The sequence below is a fragment of the Ictidomys tridecemlineatus genome, chromosome 13 (genome assembly GCF_052094955.1).
Source record: "Ictidomys tridecemlineatus isolate mIctTri1 chromosome 13, mIctTri1.hap1, whole genome shotgun sequence".
NCBI classification, from domain to species: Eukaryota; Metazoa; Chordata; class Mammalia; order Rodentia; family Sciuridae; genus Ictidomys; species Ictidomys tridecemlineatus.
The window spans coordinates 20,633,562-20,648,630 of NC_135489.1; the positions used below are offsets into that span (position 1 = coordinate 20,633,562).

General features: G+C 36.4%; 1 protein-coding gene across 6 annotated transcripts in view; it reads right to left on the reverse strand.

Moving 5' to 3' along the window:
- Dcc (DCC netrin 1 receptor) overlaps window positions 1–15,069 on the reverse strand; it is a 1,068,266-nt gene that overhangs the window by 24,504 nt on the left and 1,028,693 nt on the right. For 3 of the 6 annotated variants that reach the window (XM_040273028.2, XM_021725007.3, XM_005323057.4), the window contains 2 exons: window positions 12,737–12,898; window positions 5,949–6,161 (listed from right to left, as the gene is read on the reverse strand). In XM_040273028.2, coding sequence (XP_040128962.1) covers window positions 5,949–6,161; window positions 12,737–12,898 — 375 coding nt within the window. The remainder of the gene's footprint in view (window positions 1–5,948; window positions 6,162–12,736; window positions 12,899–15,069) is intronic. The other 3 variants (XM_040273020.2, XM_021725006.3, XM_005323058.4) reach the window with 3 other exon arrangements.

Consider the following 15,069-nt stretch of genomic DNA (forward strand, 5'->3'; position numbering starts at 1 on the left):
ATCTCTAATTTCCTTGTGGGAATCCAAAGTCTTGGGCATTAGTGGTGCCGAAGGCAACAGATGTCAGCCCCCTGCTTCCTGCCTTTCTGTGGAGAGATGGCCAGCAGGTTGGACAGGTGAGGTTAAGACAGATGGCAGCTATTCCAGAGTTGTCTGGCTAGTTGCTACTCTGGCTGCAACTTCTTTCTTCCATCTAGTGCCAACACAAAGGAATAAAACATTTACTCAGATACTAATTTGAATGACTCAACCTACCTGCTCTAATTTTTCCTTGGGGATATTTAATATTTAGGATTGAGCTAGAAGACATTTAATAGGGGAAAATTTAATATAAGAACAACTGTTAACATAACTAAAGAGCAAAATAAAATCTTGTATTTCTCTGAACTTTTCAAATCTGGCTCTTAGCTCAATTGTTGACTCTGGGCAGCCTGCTTAGCCTTTTAAGTCTCAGCTTTCTTGTCTACAAAAGAGGCATCAGTCACTTGGATTACTCATAAAGCCTCCAGAAATCATTTCCTGCTCTTTGAGACAGTTAACAGAGCTGTCTCATTTATTTCCCAGGACACCATACTAGAGGAAATCAGTATTTCCTCTAATAAACACCATGTAGGCTGCAGAATCACAAATATTAGTGATATCTAGGAAAAATTTCTCTTAATTACACTTTAACAAGTGATAATTACAATAGCCAGACCAAATCAAATCAAATTTCATTTTTTTTTAAAAAAACAATTTGGTTACAGGATGGGAACATTTCAAGGAGATATCTATAAAAAGATCCAGATGGATTTCTACATGAGATAAAATTTATGTAACAGGATAGGGTGTAATTTCCCACTCTAGAATTGATTGGAGGTATTGGCTCCAATAACACCAGATCAACACATCTCTCCTCCTTAGCAGTACCAATGATTTATTCTCTTTGACTGGTCTTAAAAATGACCAATTTCTGTCACCTGCTAAAGGATGTCTGATCTCCCATGACCTCTGCCTGTGACTGATTTTAGCAGAATGGAAAACTCTTATGGTAACTCTGATGAACAACCCCAATGGTGGCCTATGAGCAGCTCAGGGAAGGCAATTGTATTAAAGTATTATAGTAATTTATTGGCAGTTTTGTGTGATAACATATTTACTAAAATAAGGCATGCCAGAAATATCAGGTTACAGCAGGAATACATGATTTCCCAACCGCCAAGATATATAAATCAAACGCCTTTTCTGTTCACTGTTGCCACCTCCACCTCTGCCTTGTCCTTAATCCTTGGACAAATTGAAGCACATGCCACAATTTGCAGAGGAAAAATCAAACTCAATTTCTCAGTACAATGAAGTGAGTTTTGGTCTTGTCATATCCACTGACATATTGATCCCTCAAAGACTGAAAAGATCAGAATACTCTGTTTTTTTATTTTTATAAATATATATGTGCAGAAATGTAATGTGTACATGGAGGACAATATAAGACTTATTTAGATTTACAAAGACACAAGAGCTCCAGGAAGCTAATATCATAAGAGTACGGTAAGAGAAGTCACTATTTAAGAGGTTCTGTTTTTTTTCCCCCTTTAGAATTACAGTTCCAGAGACAAATGACTGCCTAATCCAAGTTCATTTAAAGTGCAGCTGATCATTTCACAGCTAAAAGGAATTTGTACTAGCGAAGCTATGCGTGTGCGCACACACACATTCTAACGTGGCCCCTTGTATAATTTATGTCTGACCTATAATACAATAGACCCAACACTCCATCTAACATTTTCTATTTAACCTGAAAGAGGATTAGGCCAAATCACTTAAATGTCCAGATCTGTGGTTTGCAAAATATAGCAATCACAACCTTCGTGAAATGTGTGAAGATTGCACAGTAATTCGCATCTATAGATAAAGCATTAAGAATCAGACCAACTTTATGGCGAGATGAGGATGAAATTGTCAGAAACACTGTAAATACCCTAGAGTCAGTCCAGTAAGCTAAATTTCTGGTTCAGCAGACGGAAGGCAAAGAAATGAATCTCTTTGCAGGTAGGCAGAATTCTAGTCGTTATGACAAAAGATGACTTTGTAATTGCCACCTCCAATAGTGACACTGCAAGATGCTTTGCAATCCCAGGGAACTTGCTACTGCAGAGCAGGTGTTGCTCATGCCTCCTAAAAGGTTGCTGCAGGCAGCTCTGTGAACCTCAGTGGGAATCAGGTTGACACCCAGACCCTTAACACCAACAGGGAAGAACCACACCCAGGAATTTAAGGAAGAACTTCATTGATCCTAATCTCAAAGCTTTCAAAGCACAAGGAACTTCTCTTTTAGCCTGATCTTTAAAAATTAGAGCCATGCCTCACATTACCATATTCTAAAGTAATTACTTGCAGTAAGTAAAGATAAATTCATTACTAATTACGCAGTCCTTTATTGTGAAATCCAGAGTAAAATTATTTGAGGTATTTTCTTTTTTAAGCTGACAAGAGAATGACTTTACTTCATCCATCAGTTTGACTAAAGTAATGATTTTCTTAGAATTAAAATTTGTTGAAAGCTCTAAGTATTTCATCTTTTAGGCTAAGAAGCATGTAGTTAATGTCACCACTAATACATTTGTCAGTCTGTTAATTTTCTTTTTCTATTAGAATAAGTAAACATCAGCCCCCTTTAAAAGCATACTATTTACCATGTGTCAGGAGCAATGTAGGGAGACTTATTTGAAAATCATGAGGTAAGGCATTATGAAATGAACAGGAATCACAGGCAGACAATGAAAGAGAAACATAAAAGGGAAAAAGGCATTTAATAATTCCAAAGTGATTGTGCAGCCTGCTTCACTTTGAGTGGGGGAGGGTGGTATTTAAAGGGAAACTAAAAAAAAAAAAATTAAACCAAAGTAAGATCTCAAGTCAAGTCGGAGGTACTAGAAAATACAAAAAAAGAGATGCTTGTGTAAGAAATAGTTCAAATAAAAGCAAGAACAATAGTCACACAAAAGAAGGCTCATAAGTATACAGTGGAAATAAAAGAAAATGAGATTCTGCCCTCATGACATTAGATCACAGAATAGTTCTTCAGATATGCTTAGTATTTGAGGGAATAGATGCAGAAACAGTACACCTGACTCTGCTTTCTTTAAGGATATAATCCATTTGTTTATGCTACTTTATGTCAAGTTTTGTTTAGGGCATCTTAGGAATTATAGTAACCAGGAGAAAATAACATCTAGTAGAAAATGCCAGTCTTGTGTTCCATCTACCATGGGTGTTCTTTCTAAAATTAAAGTTTTTTTATCATTTTGCTATCATAGAAATCCAAGAGAATAAGATGATTTCTAAACCTTGTATTCTGAACTAACTGCACTGCCACTATAAAATATTTCATTTAAAATAGACTTCAGAATGTCATTTTCAGCTTTATTTTTCTCTCCATATAACACAGTTATTCAAAACAACAATGGCAACAACTTTTCTTCTGTTATAATTTAACCTCCCATGTCCCACAAAGGCTTGGTTCCCAGGGTGGAGAAATTGGGAGATGGTGCAGCTTCTAAAGAGTGGGGCCTAGTGGGAGGTCTTTAGTTCATGGGGGAATGCCCTCAAGGGGTCCCCAGTCCCTCTGTCACCTCTCCCTTTGGCTTCCTAACAAGGAAGTAAATGATTTTCTTCAATTTACCTTCCCTCTGTGAGGTGTTACATCGCCAGAGGCCCAAGCCATCATGGCCTAGAATTCCAAAATCGTGAAGCCAAAATAAACTTTTTTATAAACGGGCTACCTCAAGTGTTTGTTATAGTGGTGGAAAGCTGACTAACACAACCTCCAAGAAGAGAGAACAGGTAAAGGGCTACAGCACTGGAGTATTTTGATGTTATAAAATCAGTCGTCGTTAGCAGAGTATGGATAAACTTTCCTCACGAAAATGTGAGTGTGGAAGGCTTGTGAGTTACGGTTTTATTTCTTAACTCATAACTATGATAGAATGTTTCTCTTTTTGTTATTTTTATTAATTTTGAAATGATTTAGTACTTTTTGTTTCTATCATGAAATAAATTGGACATAAACTGAGAGACACAAACGAGTTCCTAAAATTTGAGAACCCAGGCTTTCTGAAGTCACAAAGAGTGGGAACATGTATTACTTACCAGCTTTGTGGCCTCAAATAAGCCACTTAAATTTTCTGTTTCAGTTTCCTTACTCATAAAATGGGGTTAAGACTAGCAACTACCTTGCAAAGATGTTTTGAGGATCAAACTGGTTGTTATGAGCCTTCAAAAGCATGCCTATTATATAAGCACTTTCAATCAAGATTTATTAAAGGTTAGTTCTTATTAAGTTGAAATTGACTTGCCACCTACCCTAGATACCAACCTATCTCATTCACGTTCTCCCTTAGTCAGTATTACAGGTGGAAATGAATGCAGCCAGAAATCATCAGGCAGAATGCTCTTGGTACAGAAATTTCAGTAAATGAATTTTCTTGCTTTGAAATGTTTTAATTACCAAAGATCTTAAGAATTTGGGGGCAGTATAAAATATCAGATCCTCCCCACAATGTGTATGGGGACTATGTATGTCAGCCGGTGGAGAAAAGGGCTTAGGCAATATAGATTTGCTTTAAGTTCTAGTCTTGTTGGGTTAGAAGGGGTATCTGCTATGGAATGAAGTCATGACCTGCACTGAGCCTGTAATTCAGGGAAGACCTTGTCCTGCAGTGGGCATCCCAAGAAATGGAACATTACATGACTCTGGACTCCACCCTGCTTCCTAGGGGCTGGTAGAAGAGGATCCCTTCTACCCACCATGTAAATTTTGAGAACATCAGAGGGGATGTACAAAAATCCATTAAAGTGATGCCAGAGGCAAGATGTATTCTTAATATTACTGTAAAGACAATATGGTTCACTGACAATCTTATTTTTCTATATTTATAGTCATCATGAGACTGTGTACTAATGCAAGGGCAGAATCACTCTAGGCATGGATCTGAATAGCAGAAATTTATTCATATATGTATTTGCACAATGTAGATTGGCCTAGTCCAACTGCTAATTTCCTATCTTGTGCCCAAATACTGTAGGGGGTTGTTTTGAATTATTCTAATGTTCCAAATGATTTAAAGCCCTACATATTTTTTTTTACTTGTATGTATCTACTTATCTATTGACCTATATTGTTGAATCTACCTGTAGAGTATTATCTCTTCGTCTTCCTTTTTTATGTGTTTTCCTATGTCAGTTTCTATTTCTATCCCTGTCTCTGTTTCCCTCAATTCCTTCATAAAACAAAATGAAACTTTGGTTCAGCCCAGTTGGATGACAGTTGGGTAATAAACACAACACGGTAATTGGGAATCTGGGGTTTCCGCCCTGCCCTCCTACCTGCCATTCACCTTTCCTAGAAAGAGCATCACATATATTATTTCCTATCTATCTAAATCTTGGTTTCCTTATTCCTAGAATTAGAAAGTTAGACCCAGCACTGGTTCTGACACTCCTTTCTCATTCCAGTCCTCTGAAATAAGTTAGAAACTCTGAGAAATGAAGAATGATGAAATTAAATTTCTCAAAGAGGTAGTTTGGCAGATTCTCATATCTTTAGCTTTAGTTTGGGGTCTACCTTAAGATCTTAGGAACCTTATAGAACAACGAAGAGGCAAGGACTCAGGAATTGATCCATTATTTTCTAGAGGGTTTATCCACAGTACACATTAACAGAGATGGCCTGGCATATGGTATTCATGGACAACTTTCCTAATTAATGAGAAGCACCTACAACTAGTGAGTTGCTTGTAATGCAGAGAATTAAGAACTGCACTGAAAACATCAATAACCATTCTGAGCACGCTGGGCACGTAATCAATACTGAAAATAAATATCATAACCAGACCTCCTCCATCTCCCTCATGCACTTAAAGGGAGGCATCAGTGATAATAATTTTAATGTGAGCAGACAGGTACTTTACCTGGCTGAGACAAAAGTGGTGTGTAAGGGACTTTCGGTTCTATTGCACTCATTGGTGGAGGTAGCAAAGGGTTAGCAAAGCTGCGGAGTGGATGGGTTGGTCGAACACAGGCTGTGGGGATGGTTCTGCTTGGTGCTTCCTCACTGCTGGGATGCTCAGGCTGAGCTGGGGGCAGCATGGGTGCTTGTTGTGTGGCCGGTCCTTCACTCACTGCTGCAATGGAGACAAGAAATCCGGTCATGATTCCAGACAGTTTGTTATCCATAAGAATCCTAAGTCAGTTCAACAATAAATGCAGAGTCTGACCCCCCGCTTCTTGAAATTATGATCATTTTCATTCTTCTACCTTCATATATTTATAGCATATTTTTAGCCCTTCCCCTTTAAACAGTTGTGATATGTCCAGCAAGACAGGGATCTATCTTTCAGGAAGAGTAGTAAAATATATTCAGCACTGACTATATTGCCTGAACTGTCTGGGCCCTGTAATCATAAGTGATGAAGCGAGAAAAAAGAGTTATTTCTCCTTTCATAAGTAGCAATGTCAGTGAAATGCAATGTACCAAACCCGGTTACAGCTGCATTATTATCTACCAGCCAATGTGCCAATTTTTCTGTGATTTAAACATGCCATGTCAACTGTCAAACAAATCAGAGTTACAGGGTGCTCAGAGGCATTGCTAATAAAATGATTCAAATAATAACCACTATCATTATCTTCCATAACAAAATAGAGACACATCTAGCTTAAAGTTCTATGAGAGACAACTCTGCCGGAACAAGTTGACTGAATGCAGAATTATGATTTTCCCTTTTTGGTAGCAAACCTTGTAATATCAAGGCAGATAACTATAGTTGAAGAGGTTCCACATAGTCATCTGTGAAAGCCTATGGGCATTTGGACAGCTTTGTGTATGAAAATACACCTTTGCTTCAGGGAACATAGTTGAATAAGACTAAAATATTTCCAAGGCGATTTCTCTTTTGAAGGACAATGTGACTCAACTTTATTCATTTATATTCAAAATCACCAGATCCAGGTTAAACCACAGATAAAAAGGAACTGCCTAACAGCTTTAAGTGTTAACCACCTACAAATATTTCAGATGATTTATATCTTAATAAAGTTTTGTTGAGTAAATTGAAAAAAAAAGCCATTGATAGAATATTTCACTTTTCAAAAAAACAATTTTTAAACAGGAACTATTTCAAGATAATGAATTTCAGAGAGATAATTTTGAGTCTCTCCAGGAGGCTCAAGAAGGTTAGTGAAGGGCAAAGGAGATAGAAAGAAAATCAGATAAAGCCGAAGGGAGTAGAGATGAAAGATACAAAAGATCAAGACATGCTATTAAAGATATGCAGAAATGTGTCTTCTGAGGCATTCATTCTCATTCTTCTATCTTGGGAAGGGGTCAGAGGTCCTTTGGGTCATGGAGTGGCCTTCGGGCTTAAACTCATTCAAAGATGGAGGTGAGATGATGTAGGGCTGAGAGGACAGGATGTAGCCCTATAGCAACCAGGGCCAAAAATAGGCAGAGCCTTCATAAAACATTTCTTCAAACAGGGGAGATCAAGAAAGTGAACTGCTAAGAATACTCCAGATAGGTGTTATAGGGAGATAAGTTGCTTGTAAGATGGGAAAGGAGAGGAACACTTTGGGGTTGGCTTTCAATCAGTGATTTATAGTGAGATAATTGCAAGCATAGGTTTAGAGACAAATTCTATATGGGTTTTACTATGGATCCACATTTCCTCTAAATGAGAGGATGATGAGTGGCCAATTATCCAAATAAAGACTTGATTATTGAGCCAATTCCCATCATGGGCATCTTTGTGTCACTGGCCTGAGAATGGTGGCTGAGGACTGCACTCATTCTTGTCCTCTTAAGAAGGTCCACTTTGATGTGGGTCTCTTTATTTGCACTTCATTTATGCTTCAGATCCCAAAGGATAGTCATAAACTCTTAGATGGAAGTAATTGCTTAGGAGGGAAAAATAGCCTGTCTCAGGAAGGGCTCTGGAGATAATCCTTGGAATGGAAAAAAAATTATTTATTCAAGAAGTTTATAATCTCACAGGGAAAATTGGGGGGAACTTAAAATGCTTTGGCTTCTACTCAACTGAAGGTCTCTTATACTTCTTCGTGAATTGTGAGCCTCACAAATGTGGTTCTTGAGGCTGCCATTCTTCAATCCCTTTTTACCCCCAGCTATCTGATTCTTCTTAAAGGGTCCATATCATCAAATTAAAAATATCTGCCCAGGGTAAGAAATTTCACAATTTTCTTTAGAAATCTGCTTTACGTGATTCTTCTTATTGAAGAGGAATTGCAATTAAGCCACATTGTATTTCAGAAATTCTTTTGTATTAAAGAAACAATAATATATTTCTTTCTTGCTTGTTTCCTTCATATTTTCCTTTTCTATTTATTCTACACTTTCAAAATGAAAGAGATCCATATTAAAATGTTATTTAATTGTAAGTTTAAAGAAATGTACATGCATCTTTTTTTAGTCCTCTGACATTGAGTCTTTTACTTTAATAAAATACTTAATATGTCATGTGAACATATGCATTTTGACAGTATCACTGAAATTATTTGGGACACTTGCAATCCTACTCTTTCATAGTATTGCTCTTCATCAGTGTCTCTAAAACCAAACGTTCTCTGCATGCCCAGACCTGCATCCTCAGGTTTTCTACTGATCATGATGCTTCCCCACTGGGATAACCATCATGTGGACTTTAATGTAGATGTATCAACTCATAGGTGAAATCTATAAAAGAAAAGTGCCTAAAGCCCTGGGTAGAATGGGAGGGAACATTCTGGGGACTGAATAAATTGCCAATCTAGAAGAGACTATTTTGTTTTGTTCAAAATATACAATGGATAATGGTTTCCAAAGATTATTCATAATTCTTATATTTGAAGTGGAGCAAAAGAAATGCTTTTCAAAACTGGCTGACAATTAAAGCAGTAAAAACCCTAAAACAAACACAATAGCAACTGCTCTGCCATAGAAATGCTTTCATTTCAAATGTGACTATTTGGCCAGTTTAAGCATCAGCTCCAGGACACCTACATGAGACAAATTGGCTCTGTGACATGGCATTTAGCTGTGCTTACAGCTCTGAAAGCAAAGGAAAGCTTCTTTTGCCCACAAAGTACAGCTTCCCTGCAAATTCAGAGTATAGAGTGAGAATAAAATAGGTGCTGGCAAGGCACTCATTTTCAAATGATGAAATAGTAGGAAATCACTGTACAAATAGCATACAATTACATAGCAGAGTCAAATCTCAAGGCACTTTATAATAATTAATGTCAACACATAAATAATTGCTGCAGAATAACTGGCAAAAATGTTGCAAAAATGGAAATGAGGGTTTTTCTTCTGTCTAAAATTTGCAGTATTTGATAGAAACACAGCATACTAATAACTCTCTGCAAAGACTGTAATTTATGACTACCTCTAGGATCTCAATTCACTCTTGAATCTCAGAACAGGATCATGTAATATTCCTGAGTGATCCCAGTTCCTTATAGAGTAGATTTTAGAACACCCAAGAGAATTTTCCATAAACCCCATTGAATTCCTAATTTTTTTTCTAGATCAAATTCTGTTTATTAGCTGACTTGCAATTTGGTAGAGAAGCAGAGCTCATAAAAAAATAGCACGGATAAAATTGTCAAGCCCTCTAAGAGAACTTGAGGGAAGAGGGGAAGTCACTTAAACTTCAGTATTGCAACTTGATTCAAAGATGAGAAAAATGGGGTTACCAGTTCTGTAATGACTGGCACAAATAGAACCCCATGACTATTATATTTTATAGGTTCTTAAAGTACAGTGCTGCTCCCTGTTCCCTAGGGACAGCTCATTTGCCTTATTAAGGCTTAGATTCGAAGTGAAGGGAGAAAAAAAATATTTATCTATCACAACTGTATGAATCTCTGTGGATGGGTCAGCAGAAGTGTGTAATGCACATGTCCTTGCTATATATTTCCTTACATTTGGAGAGAAATTCAACTTTATCTGTGATTTCAGAAAGCAGCAAGTTTTGGGATCAGGGCTTTAGTGATTCATCTCTTACCAAACTCTAAGGTCTTTCAGATAACTTTGGAGGAAGTAGTGTCTCTACACTTTGCAAAGCCATCTTTTTCTTTTTCTACGTGTGCCTTTCTCTGTTTCTCAAGGTGACTAATAAGACGCTTCTACCCAGAGTCATGAAATGTTTTCTGCTTCAAAGAGAACGGAGATGCTTAGTGTTCTCCAATGCATTTAGAAACCAATACTGAGTGGCTGGAAGTTAACTGTTACTGACATTGATTTAGAAAATATTTTCTTGCCTAGAAAAGAAGGTACTTATTCTTCCTTTCTTTTTTATTTTCTAAGCAATCACTTGACATATATTAAATCCTGTTTCTCTGGCATTGCACATATTTTGTTCAAAAGATACTTGATGAATGACTGAATATATACTTTAAAAATCTTGGTCAGGAGTGTAATGTCCATTGTCCTGTGATTTTTAGATGAAATTCAAAAAATTATCAAGCACTTCGTTTAGACTATTTTATTTTTCTTACTTATATATGTTTATATGTTTTATATTTATATTATTTTATAATAGTTAAATAATTATCTTTATTTAACAATCCTTACTTGTAAAGCAATTACCAAAATGAAAAAGTCTATTACAGAGACAAAATATTTTAACTAATTAACTTCTAGCAGACTTCAGTTTTAGAGGTGATTTAGGTTCATAAGAAAACTGAGCAGAAGATAGAAAGATTTCCCAGATAATCCCTGGATATGTAGCCTTCCCACTACCCAAATCACTGACTAGAACAATACATGCAAATAAATATCTTTCAACCACGGACAAAACTCAAAAAGTTTTTACCAGCCCATTTCTTTTTCATTGAACTTTAACTTTCAGAATCATTTCCCCCATGATTTAATGAGACAGTTTTATAAGTTGCACCAACTCAAGACAAAAAAGGAAGAAGTAGATGGGCTATAGACCTCGGTAGGTAAATTTCCAGGAGGAAATTTTGAAAGGGAAGAGCAGTGAGGAATATATCATGGACAAAATTAATCACCGTTATGGTTTGTACATGAGTCCCCTAAAGACTGATATGTTGAAGGATTAGTCCCCAATGCAGCCAGGTTCAGAGGTGGGGCTTTTGGGAAGTGGTTGGATGATGAGGGCTCTGACCCCATGAGTGGATTAATCCACTGATAGCTGAGTGAACTCCTGGGAGGTGGTGGAAACTGTAGGCAGGGGGCATGGTTGAGGGAAGCAGGTCACTGAGGGCAAGTCTACTTCCCCCTCTGCTTCCTGGCTGCCACGAACTAGGAAGCTTCCCTCTGCACACCCTTTCTCCATGGTGTTCTGCCTCATCTCAGGTCCAGAGCAATGAAGCCAGCAGATTGGAACCTCTGCAACCCTGGGCCAATATGAATCTTTCCTCCTTTAAATTGTTTCTGAGAGGCATTTTGGTCACAGCATTGGAAATCCCACTAACACAATTACCCATACAAAAAGTAGTGAACTTTAGCTTGTAGTTGTCATGTCCAAGGGACAAGAGAAAGGCCATCCTGCCCATTTTTCTTTTGATATGTCTTTAAAGTCACAGAATGTGGAAGAAAATTCAAAGAAAATACTAAACAATGATCCCATGAGGACTAACTAAAACTAAAAAGTTCTCTTGATACATGACATAGGAACTTATGTGGTCTGATTTTTTTTTTTTTTTTTTTTTACTAAAAACACACCTTTAGTTGTCTTTGGGATTTGGAAATTATGTACTGTTAGACTTCCGCATGTTTCTCATTTAATTTTACTCACTATAGCATGGGGGGCTCTTTTCCCTCGAGCTTTTACACACAACTCTATTCTGCAGGTGTGATGTGCAATGAGAAAAGAGAAAATGAATCTCATTCTCCCTTGGCAGATTTTTGATGCCTTTTAATTCTAACCTTGCTCCATCTAGATGATTTATGATTTCTTATAGCTGCCCCTATTGGGTTGGAAAAAAATATAGCTTACCTCACAAATACATTTTATTGCTGTTACTATCATATCTATTACAAAACATCCTCTCTCACATAAGCTGCTGAGTCACCTGTTCTTAACTAAGAGATGAAAGTCCTAAAATCGATTTTAAAATGCTGTGCTCATGGGGGAAAAATGTCAAATGGCACAGAAGAAATCACTAGGGTGTATATAACAGCTAAAAAATCTCCCTCTATTCCTGCCTCTGCCCTCCTTCAGGAATATGAAATACTACTCCAAAACTCTTTCGTCTCCAATATTAAAAGCTGAGAATGTATTGCTTAAATGAGTAAAGAATGCCAAAGCATTCAACAAGTATTGATTCATTGGGAGTCAACTGAGACATATTTCAATTTGACCAACAGGTACTAAATCAGAATACATTGCAAGATATGACTTGATTATGAACCACTTACTTAATAGTACATACTAATTTAAAGGACCCACTACATCATTGTGTTATGAAAATACTTGGCCTTTGTTGGCCTTCGTGCCCCAGAACGTCAGTGTAGTGGGCTGTAGAAGAACTCCTAGGAAATCAGCCTAAAAGCATGTGATCCAATGTGTTGTTCCGAACCAAAGGACAGCCTGTTGGAAAGGAAAATTCTAGCAATAAGATCATAGGAAAATCTATCTTTCCAAGGCACAGGAAGGTTGGAATGTTCCATATTTCACAAGTTATCTTGCTAGTATTCATTTTTTTTTATTATAAAGAAAGGAAAATGCATTACACTGACTTCTTCCCGCTCCAAAACCTCGGTCCACCGACAGCGTTGGGAACGGAACGGGCCGGAGAGTGAACTGTGGGTGGGGGTATCCACACGTGGGAGATGGGAGGATTCCTGGGTACTGGGCACTTTCTAGGGTTGGCACAGGGATGGCACTCACGACAGCTGCAAAACAAAGATATTCATTTTATTTCTTTTAATACCTGCATATCCACCTAGTGAGCATAAAGGGAAATGGCTGAATTTTAAGATCCTCAAATCCATATACAACACTCTCTGTAACTTCATGGTGGTTCATTACTTACCTCTTCCATAAACCCCTTCTTATGTTAGAGATGATAGCTCACTTCTGAATCATCTTACTCTGGAGCATTACGCTAGAGTTCTAAACTTTCCATGGTTCAGAGAAATGATTAATCAAGAGACTACAGAGCCATCTCAAAGGTATTATTATTATTATTAATTATTATTATTATTATTATTATTATTTTGCCGCCTTTTTTCTTCAAGCACAAAACATGGAATTAGAAGTGTTAAGTTGTTCACAGATTGAATGTACTATGTAGAGCTGAAGAAGGGCTGAGAACTTTCTATTATTCTGTAAATAAACATACTGCCCCCTAGAGACAGTCTGGAAAGATGAAAGCAAGGTATATTCTCAATATTCATATCTGGGATTTATCTGTAAATAGAAAACCCTTCAAATGGCCCAAATCAGTGCAGGGGAGTAATATTATTTTAAAAGCAGCTAAATGTTTTCCAGGAATATCAACATCTTTTAGTTATGTTGGTTGAAATCTACAGATTAAAAACTTATCTATATATCATCTAGATTTAGTCAGTTTTTTTCAATTCCATTATTCAGTAGCTATTCAATTATATTGGTATGAAATATTTATTCAAACTATAGTCAATCTTCATTTGAATTCATTTTATTAAAATGTGTAGTATTCCATGTGTGTCATTAGACAATAAAGAAACAAAGAAACAAAAAACAATCATCACATTATCTCCATTAAAGTTAAGCAAGCTACTGTACTGCAATAACAGGTTTTTGTTGTATGTTCCTAAGAAATTAATAAAGTTATTTTCTTAAATACATGATTTTTATTTAGCTATATTCTAATGCTAATCATTGGACTCTGGAATGTACACACAAGCCAATTTGCTAAAGGAAACCTTTTTTTTTCCTATAAATCATATATCTGATTTTAAAAATAGCTTCATAATTATAGATACAAATTACCTTATACTATTGTGAATCAGTGAGGAACAACACATTGATTTTTTTTTTACATTTTATAACTTAAACATGCAGATTAATTATATTAATACTACAACACTTTAAACTGAAAGGGCTGCTTGTAGTAAACTAGCTTTAAAAAATGGCTCATGTCATTTGCAGGAATATGGATGAAACTAGGGACCTTTGCATTCAGTGAAATAAATTGAACTTGGAAGGTGAAGCTAGAGAGGAAAAAGGAAAAGAAACGTGGAGGAAGATCTCATGGAAATCAGAGGGAGATCAGTAGGTGAAAGGCACCAAGGGATGGGAGGTGGGGGGCGATGGAGGGAAGGGCTGGGGAGTAATACTGGCAGAATTACATTGTTATGTTTTGTGCACGTATGAATACAGAACAACAAATCCCATCACTGTGTACAATTATAATGCACCAATAATGATTTGGAACAACAAACAAAACAAACAAAAAGAATTTAGAAAGGTATTCCAGAATTTATTTTCCAGTGTATGTATAATATTTTTTGAAATGCATACGAACATACCTATTTGAATTGGAAAATGAAAGTTAGCTTTTTTCAGATAAAGAGTTTTGATTGCCTGGCATGAAAGTGAGAAGTGAATTTACAGCATAGATCAAATTAAGGGTATTTCCCATAAATTGATTAAAAATACATAAATCATTTAATAAGATGGAAACATTTTACTAAATGTTGCTTTAGTAAAGGTACATTACAATTTATATTCCATTTTTTCCTAATACTGTCTCCATATATTATAGAAACCTGTAGTTATATGTTATAATTACTTGGTAAGTTTAGGCACAGCTTTATGTACCTCCTAGAAAATGAGAATGTGCAAACCTGAATGAATACCAAATTATTTCTCAGTGATTTAATCTATAACTTATACTTTCAGCATAATTGAAGGAGGTCCTCATCTAGCTGTGAGTTGAAAGATTAATATCAATGATTTTGAGTGAGAGTTCAAAGAAGGTTTTTGTCATGCAATTTAGGTGTTAAAATCATTGCAGTAAAAAAATCTCTTTGTTAGAACATTTACCCATACATATATGCAAACAAAGTTCTTCAGTTTT